This window comes from Centroberyx affinis, unplaced genomic scaffold (genome assembly GCF_046629955.1).
Source record: "Centroberyx affinis isolate AG114_WGS23_722 - 3 ecotype Tasmania unplaced genomic scaffold, CSIRO-AGI_Caff_v1 ptg000082l_1, whole genome shotgun sequence".
In the NCBI taxonomy this organism is placed as follows: Eukaryota; Metazoa; Chordata; class Actinopteri; order Beryciformes; family Berycidae; genus Centroberyx; species Centroberyx affinis.
In genome coordinates, this window is record NW_027278790.1 from 99,500 (window position 1) to 109,277 (window position 9,778).

Consider the following 9,778-nt stretch of genomic DNA (forward strand, 5'->3'; position numbering starts at 1 on the left):
CCCTCCACAGAGAGTCAAAACATGGAATTGCAAGATTTTTTTTTATTCAGACCTCTTGATACATAGATACATGCTTTTTTGTTCTTGTTTTTATTTTCCATACATTTCATCCAACTTTATTTAATTGTGGTACTTCTACATCACTGTCTCTTTGTATTTCATTGTACATGAAGCACTTTGTAACATAGTTTTTAGGAAATTGCTATACAAAAAAAAGTTAGTATTATTAGTAGTAGCAGTAGTAGTATCTTAATTATGCAGTATATGACAGCTTAGGTATGTAGCTAATTTCATCCTGCAGGTCACGCCAAGCTGCTACTGCATAACTATGATAGAGATGTCCTCAATTCCAAACTTGTCTCAGCTTCTCCCATTTGTCTCCTCTGCCAGGCTGGATCTTCAACAGGTTGACAAAGGATCGACAAACGCTGATCCAGGAAATAATATGTTGAGTGAGTATGGTTCCACAATACCATAGTAATTACAAGTTCCTTATCTGTCTATAAATATATGATGGATTTCACTTCAGGTGTTTGGTAAATCTGAAAGGGACACTTTGGGGACCCATAGCTAAATGGGCAGGAGACCTATCACCTATAGATCACACAGGGTTTGGCTGAGTGGTCCAGCATGTCTGACTTCCCATACCACTCAATATGACTGCATGGGTTCAAAGCCCAGCTGACAGAGTGCTGGAGTAATCCTCTACACTCTGCTTCTTTCACACTCTTGAAGGAATACACCGTTTTTGGGAGATTGCCCCATCGGTTAACATACAAGTAAAGTGATGAGAACATACACACCAAAGTCATCCGTGTCCCCAGGAGATCGTTGGTTGCAGTGCTCCATGCTAACACTTTAGCACATACTATGTTGACGAGATAGTAGGTGACTATCATTATATCAAAAGTGATAAAATGAGAACTTGTTGCTACTCTAAAGCTAAATAGTAAAAAAATAATGCACCAGGAACTACTTTCTCTGTTTCCATAGGAAGTGCATGTGGTGGGTGGAGCACCAGAGTGCACGATCTACTGGGGACACAGCAATGAGAAGCAATAAGAAATTAACATTTATTTTTCAGAGGGCATATTGAACTGTGAAATAGCATTTGCATTGCATATTGGCAGCTGAACACTCAATTTGTACCACTCAGATTGGTTTTATTTTAAATCATGCTATCCCACACTTCTTTTTTACTCCTGGAAACTGACAGCCTTTCTGTTGATTACTTAAGGTTTGTTGGTTTTTATTTTTTATTGACGCAGTGGTTTTTGTGGACTTTGCATTTTCTTCTACTACTGACTGCATGGTGCCAAAATGTTCTATGCTATAGGCTGTGTACTCGGTTGTTTTTTGACGGAAAAAACTGCTCCACTGAGGAGTCCTGGTGCCTTAGCGGTGTAAGGCACATACCACGTAAATGCAATTTCCTGGGTCTGAATCTGGTCCAGGACGTATGTCGCATGCCATCCCCCTCTCTTTCCCCCATCCTTCCTGTCTTTCTCCATTTTGATCTGTCCAATAAAGGTGAAAATGTCAAAAAATAATAATAATTTAAAATAATACCCTGGTCATAGACTCATACGAATCACTGATTTGGGTTTGGGTTTTAGTGACTCTTTAAAGTGTAAGTTGACCAGCGGGCCAATCCCCCTAAAACTTGGTGTATGCCTTTAAGGTGAAATGCTCACTACCCGCCTTGCAGGGCAACCACTAGTGATCATAGACTACAAGAGGAGAACATTAATCTGCTGAAAACCTATAAAAAGCTCTTTGAGGCCTCCAGAGAAGAAGGAAAAGCTGAGGTATGCAGATGGGAGCGTCTTTGAACACTGACCTGTCTCAAGGTGCCTGTGCTCAAACACAACTGTCCGATCCCCCACAGAGGCACCATGATAACAGAAGAGACTGTCATGGTCCAGCCCAGTGCATATGCCCATTCAGGGTAAACGTACCAGTTGTTAATCCTGAGTTGTTTGTAATCCACCAGGTACAGAATAAAGGAAATCTGTGAAGTAAAAAAAAATTATAATCTACTTTAATCATTGTAGGACTATGGGGCATGAAATGACAGTACGTATAAAGTGTTAAGGTTTTATACTAATTTCATCATGTTCTGTATTCTTAAATGAAATAAACTGTCACATAGGCGTACACTTCCTTGTTCAGAGAAGGGCCCCATTTTAAAACACCTAATATTTTCTGTTGGTTTCCATCTTGAAACTGTAGCTGAAATTGTGTTTTGTGTGAGTGTGCATTGTGTTATGGTGTTTTATTTATGCAACAATTCCCTCAAGATGCATCACTTTTTTGATTAGATTGCAGTGGAAAGTTTGCTGACTCAAAAGGCTTTCTTCTAAAATTTTTTTTTTTGCTTTGTTAAGGCAGAAGCAGCTCGGACTGCTACTGTAAGTTAGACACAGTTGTGACACATCTGTTCAAGTCACAAGTTGAGGTAAGCCGAGGCTGAAAGGTGAATATGTACGATTCACAGACAAAAAGTGAAGCCCTTCCAAACAAGCAATGCATTCTATGGCACAGTGTAGACGTTGGGAACTACAAGGTAAATTCATGTTAATTCAAAATTACTGATGATACAGCTCAAGTTAACAGAGTTATGTAAAGTCATTGGTAGCCACTGGTGAGGGACAAGAAAATCAGTTTTGTATGACGCAGTTCAGTCTCTAGTGACTTGGCTGACTCACCAGTGACAACAGTGGAACAAAGTATCTCCAGCACAGTCTGAAGAAAACAGATGGTCGCTGTCCCATCATGTCCTCAATAATGTTGGAAAAACGGTCAACTCCTGATGATAATTCAGATTGTCCATTAGTCCAATTTCACATGATATGAAGTTATTTGATTCATACCTCAAAATACTGGGACCCCAAATGTGATCAAGACAGTAGGGCAGGCAATCTGATTAAAACATTTGGTCAGATTCAGTTGATGCAACCAGTGTGACCAAGGTGATGCAAAATTTGTTTTCATATAGTAAACTCTCTCAAATTAGAAGCGTTTCTCTTCATCCCAGCATTTGAATTGGGGCAATATTGGGAATAACCTCATAACTCATGACTGACAAAACACCTGAAGCACAGTTATATACAAATTGCCAGATCAGAAAATTATGCATAATGAAAAATGGCTTTATTTGCTTACCAAGTATCCAGCCCACAGTCAGACATTCAAACACAGCCATGAAATCCTGGCAAACTCTTGTACAGCCATAATAATCGATAAGCTGGAATATGTAAATTCCTCCCTGGAGAATACAGGAAGAGAGAATGTTTAAACTAGGAAAATCTTGTGACAACAGTTTGTTTCAATGTGCTTTCAGGACAATATATTGTTCACCTCAGACACCAAGGTCAGTTGTAGGAGGAAGGTGGATAAACAGATGAGGAGGACAAAGATCTCACGCCTTCCTGGTGTGCGAAACAGCTTAGGAAACAAGTCGCTCACTGTGGTGATGAAACACTCCACTGTCACAAACTGGAGGCAAAGTGAAATGAGCAATTTTAATTTTCCCTAATCCTAATTTTCATGTGCCTGCAATGTACTGGCTAATAATCAATGGGTAATACAACAAACAACCTTACATGTGTGTCAACACTCAGTAGAAGAAGCATGAGGAAAAAACAGACAGTCCAGAATTGAGGCAATGGCATCATGGCTGTTGCCTGAGGGTATGCGATGAAGGCCAAACCTGGACCTGTGAAGTATAGAAGGAACGAGGAGAGAAGGGAAAGAGTTCAGCCATGTAATTAACTGTATATAGATTTAAAATGATTACATTTATTTGTGGGACATTTTAAAACCTTAGAATATACCTGACTCTGCCACCATGTCAATGGGAACACCCTGTTTCTGAGCCATGAATCCAAGTACAGAGAAGACTACAAATCCAGCAACAAAACTGGTCCCACTGTTCAGCAGACAGAGCCAAAAGCAATCCCTAGAGGTCAAGGTAAGATTGATATCCCTTATCAAAAAACAAAATTCTCAGTGGTATTATTTTGTTGTATTTATATTTAGTGAATGGTATACAGTACATTTTTAGATATTTAGAGATATTTATACAAACAGGGTCTATAGTAACCAGACCAACTTCTAAGAGCAAAATATTTTCATAAAAATATCTGATACCTGACTTGCTTACTTGTAACAGTTGTTGTTGCGCTCATTATAGCTGCCGAGAACAGTCAGAGTTCCCTGTGTCAAGCTATAGGAGAAGAATATTTGAGATCCGGCCTCTATCCAGACCTGTAATGTCACAAAAGGCATCATAAATACTGAGTTGATAGTATTGCTTATGAAAGTGAAACAACTGGCATGTCTACACCTGACGCAACTCAGACGTGTTTTTTTGTCGTTTTTTAATCTCTCGGAACAGAAACACTCATTTTAATCAGTGCTGCTGTCTACACCGACACTGTACAGACACGCATTTCAGATTCGTCACGCATGCCACTGCGACCTGCTGTGTAAATGAGGTGAGGTGATAGTATTGCTTACAAAAGTGAAATAACTGGCCTGTCCAATCTACACTGGACGCGACTCCGACGTTTTTTAGTCGTCCGTCTCTCGGAACAGAAATGCTCTCATTTGAACCATTTTCATACCAGTATTTTGGTGTATGTTTTTGTATTAATACTAGAAAGTGCATGGGCTGGCGTTGACCTCTAAAATGGTGAATCTTGAGAAATGATTTGAAAGAATCAACATTGTCCGATGCTCTGACTGGGGTAGGTAGCTTGTTCCAGATGCGAGGGGCAGCAGAGGAAAAGGCTCTGTCTCCCAAGGAGCGGAGCCTTGTGTTGGGGATAGCCAGAAGTCCAGAGCTAGAAGATCGAAGAGAGTGAGAAGTAGGGAGAGATGAGTTCTGATATGTAGTCGAGAGCAGAGTCGTGCAGGGCTTTGTAGGTGAGGAGCATCTCCTGACATCCACCTCCACAACACGGGAGGAGGTGGATGTCAGGAGTCGAGCCGCAGAAGTTTGTACTTATTGCAGTTTGTTGAGAAGATAGGAAGGGAGGCCAGCGAGGAGTGCATTACAATAATCCAACCTTGAAGTGATGAAGGCATGGATTATATGTTCCGCATCAGCGAATTTGAGGTGTGGGTGGATCCTGGCTATGTTTCAGAGGTGAAAAAAAAAAACTGTCTTTGTTTTGTTAATGTGGGGTTCAAATGAAAGTGCAGAATCCAGGATGAGACAGAGGTTCTTTACTTGCAGGGAAGGTCTGGCTGTCATATTATCATCAATGGAGAGGCAGAGGTCGCGGGCTGTATCAGATGTGGACTTGGAGCCAATGAGGATTATTTCAGTTTTGTCAGAGTTCAGTTTCAAAAAGCTGCTTTGCATCCAGGATTTGATATTCTGCAGACAGTTGTTGAGTGGGGCCATTGTAGCTGAAATGTTAGGTGTGGTATGGATGTACATTTGAGTATTATCAGCATACAGGTGGTAGTTTAGGCCGTGGTTGCGGATAAGTTGTCTGAGGGATAGCATGTAGATGCTGAAAAGGAGGGGTCCAAGCATGGAGCCCTGCAGGACCCCGTATTTAACGGTGGTTGGTTGTTACTGTTGGCTGTTGACTGTAACAAACAGCAGTCTTTTCCTCAGGTAAGACTTGAACCAGGTCAATGCAGAGCCAGAGACAGCAATCATTCCAGCAGTATGGGATGGTGAACAGTATCAAAAGCAGCACTTTGGCCTGACCTTTCCACTTCAGCTAAATGCCTAAAATGTAAATGTAAGTCACACCACTGGAGCCAGTTAGTTTTCTGATTCAGAAAACAAAAAACTGACAGAAATATAAGTCTTATGTTGATTTCACGCTTATTCTACAACTGAGGTAACATAAACAGGCTACCTCATAATCAGCCAGGCGGTTCAAGTCTGGATACAGATAGAACTGAATCCCTTCCCAAGCTCCAGGTAGAGTCAACCCCCTGACTAGTAGTATCAGCAGCATCACATAGGGGAAAGTGGCTGTGAAGTACACTACCTGAAAAGACAAGGAAATGTTTGCAGTGACATTTAAATTAATGGAGATAATAACAAATTCTATAAAACTGTTAATGCTTTAATGCTTAATGATGAGAGGGAAATTGCTGAAAATGTGTAGGTTGCTATTCACCACTAGTCTATCCTTTTAGATAAAATGTTACAACAGGACCTTTCCTGAGGATCTGACACCTTTCCAGACACTGAAGTAGCAGAACACCCAGCAGGCCAGAAGACACAAGGCCAGCTCCCATCTGATACTGCCCAGCTCCTCAATGCCTCCAGAAATGGCCAGCGCCCGCCGTCTGAGGTAAGGGGAAATTTATTATTATTGAAGGTACACATAATGTGATACAAACCTCTGAATGTTGTTCTAAAGTGATCAAGAAGTAGTCAAGTCATATCACTCAGTTTACTGAAGATTGAAAGATGTTCTTATGGTACATTTATGACACTCTGTTTAGCACTTTTTCTAATATTAAACATTTTCAAACATTCATTGGGGCAACACAGAATAACAATCTTTAATACATGAAAAAGTGACTTCATCATTATGAGAACAGGAATTTAGACTCACTCCCAGAACTCAGTTGCAGCAGAGGTGGCGGGTAACATGGTCCGATTTGCAGTGAGATTTGGTGAATGAGAAGTCTGAAGACCCACACAGTTAGCTGATTTTGGAAACAATTTGCACAAACAATGGCTGTTGGTCACTGAGCATTTCCACTGGAGCCATTGCGGGGAAAGTGTCTTGTTCAATGACATATTGAATCTCTTAACAAGCCTCACAAATGAATAGTAAACTCCAGTCTCAGCCTTACCTGTATTCCAGGTATTCCCACAGCTGGCCCAGGGGAGCTGGGATCTGAAGGAGAACACCAGGTAGAGGAGAGCCCAGGCTTGGATAACAATATAGCTGAAGTCATAGAGTTTAATTATCAAATGTCCATATCCAATTCCTAAAATACAGATAAAACAAAACAGTTTATAAAACAGTATGTGTTTGGGTATATATTTAACAGACCGGTTAAGAAGGCCAGCTCTGTCCTGGGATGCCCCCTTGACCCAGTGGAGGTGGTGGGAGAAAGGAGAATGATGGCTAAGCTATCATCCTTGATGGAGAACATGTCCCACCCCATGCAGGACACTGGGCCAGCAGCTGCACTGGGCAGGTGTGTGAAGGAGAGGTACCGCAGGTCCTTCCTTCCTGCTGCTGTCAGACTATACGATCAACACTGCTCCGAGTAGACCACACACACCAAGTCTGAACAAATTCACTCATGTGCAATATCAATGTATACCAAACTGTGCAATATCAATATTTCCTATGTGCAATAATGTGAATTTAACCGTTTACTGTAACGGTTTATTGTTTACTTATTTATTTATTATATCTTGCTTTTTTACTGATGCCTTTTTTTACTTGCTTTTGCACTATCCCCTTTGCTGCTGTAATACTGTAAATTTCCCTGTTGTGGGATTAATAAAGGATTATCTTATCTTATCTTAAAATGTTCAAACCTGTGGAGGTAATTCAAATTTTGAGCCACACAGAACAGCTTGAGTTATAAAAGAAGAAAGAAAACACAATTTCTTGTCTAGTGTGATTCATTCACACACTCACCTTGTGCCAGTGGACAAATTTTCCTCCAACAGGTGACCATTCCCTCCTGGGTGTACTGACCAATCACACTCTCCAGTAGGAACAGAGGTATCCCCAAAACCACAATTAACAGACAATATGGCACCAGAAAGGCCCCTAGGTACAAAAAACAGACATATATGACCATGATGATGAAAAAATAGTGCCGACTTTTCACTCACCTCTCATCAACAGATATTTTGACAATTTCAGTACACCCAAAACAAGATGCACCTCTCTACCTCCAAATTCTTAATATTTATATACATAATATTCTTATTCACCTCCACCATTCTTGTAGCAGAGGTATGGGAATCTCCACACATTGCCCAGACCAACCACATTTCCTGCAACAACCAGAATATATTCTGTTTTACTAGCCCACTGTCCTCTGTCTTCAATCCTTCTCTCCTTTTTGGCCGTCCTTCTTTCTCTGTTCATCTTGAGATCTGAAAGTCTTCCACTGTAGTGCAGGTAATCCACTCTGTTATGATTCCAGAATACTGCAATCTAATCTTTGCTGCTTTTATGTCAACGTTTCCTAATTTGACTACATGGCTACTCAGAGCAGCTATCATCCTTAAGTAAAAAGCCAGTCATTCCAGTATCAAATACCCTTGAGTATTAGTCTTGCTAGTGCCAGAGAGCCACACACTTGCTACTTTAACATGCACAGAGAATTTTGTTCTTAATTTGGTTACTCTGGTAACTTGGGTTTGGGTTGATGCATGTAAACATCATAACTCAGTTAAAATAACCCTGTTAAACTCATACTCAGTTATGCTGAACGAGAAGCTGCTATGATATTTTTAGGGTTTTTTCGATGCCCACGTTAGTCCATATTGGCATTTTAGCTAACTGTTGACGATGTGCAGTAGAACAGTGTGCAATGTGTGCAGTAGTACAGTGATTCTCAACCTTTTTCATATGATTCCAGAATACTACAATCTAATCCTTGCTACTTTTATCATGCCAAAGTTTCCTAATTTGACTACATGACTACTCGGAGCAGCCATCATTTATCATGCCAAAGTTTCCACTTTGACCACATGACTACTCAGAGCAGCCATAATTTTTCATGCCAAAGTTTCCAATTTCATTACATGACTACTCAGAGCAGCTATCACCCTTAAGTAAAAAGCCTGTCATTCCAGTATCAAATACCCTTGAGTTTTAGTCTTGCTAGAGCCAGAGGGCCACACACTGGCTACTTTAACATGCACAGAGAATTTTGTTCTTAATTTAGTTATTCTGGTAACTTTTGGATTGATGCATGAAAACATCATAACTCAGCTAAAGTAACCCTGTTGAACTCATACTCGTTTATGCTGAACATGAAGCTGGTGAGCTCTTGCCATGCTTTGTGCTTTTCTGGACCGGTGACCCCACTGCTCACACTTGAAAATAAGATATTTTTTCAGTCACAGTCTGTGCCCCAGTTTGTTCACGAACAACATGTTTGTGCACCTGTTTGTGCAGTTAATCAGAATTCTTGCTTTTGACAGTCAAATTGCACAAATTTCAATGAAAACACTGAAGGGAAATGTTACATCATACAGCCAGTGTTTTAGGATTGGGTGCACGATGGCGACGTCATTCCCACACTCGCCTCAGCTTTTGCTTTCCTCCTGGGCCAGGCTGGATCATTTACAGGGCGGTAAAGGGAAGGACAAATGCTGATCGTGATTTGGGTCTGGCCAATACCTATCCCATTTTCTCGATGTTAGTCCTTCCTGGTTGACCACGAGGCTCCTGCGCTCGTTCATTTTTTCATTCACTACATAGAATTTTCATTGGCTACATAGAATTGCAACCATCGGGCAGGAGTTCATAATTTCACTTCATTGCACCGCTTCCCATCGTCTCAATCGGCAAAGGATCCGACTTATTAGGTAAGTTCCTCATTAAGGAAGTCACATCATAGGTTTGATCGCCACAACAGCAGCCAAAAGGGTCCTTGGGCACGACACTGAAGTTATATTACTTTAACTCTTTGTAACTTGCTGTGGATAAAATTGGCTAAAAGCTAAAATATGCTAAATGGAGTATATTTAAATTCCATGTTCCAAAATTTAAATTATTCAATCAAATTTCAAATAAACATTCACCAGGGTAGGCCA

At 40.7% G+C, this 9,778-nt stretch overlaps 1 protein-coding gene across 1 annotated transcript; it reads right to left on the bottom strand.

Moving 5' to 3' along the window:
* Positions 1 to 590: 590 nt before the first annotated feature.
* Positions 591 to 8,099, bottom strand: LOC139646121 (sodium- and chloride-dependent GABA transporter 3-like). Its single transcript, XM_071522034.1, has 14 exons — positions 7,943 to 8,099; positions 7,641 to 7,775; positions 6,838 to 6,975; positions 6,594 to 6,687; positions 6,189 to 6,321; positions 5,883 to 6,017; positions 4,166 to 4,269; positions 3,837 to 3,961; positions 3,606 to 3,718; positions 3,361 to 3,498; positions 3,166 to 3,268; positions 2,709 to 2,809; positions 1,841 to 2,011; positions 591 to 767 (listed from the first exon to the last, which is right to left on the bottom strand). Exons 1-14 carry the CDS (start codon positions 8,097 to 8,099, stop codon positions 591 to 593), a joined length of 1,824 nt encoding a protein of 607 aa, XP_071378135.1.
* Positions 8,100 to 9,778: the final 1,679 nt, after the last annotated feature.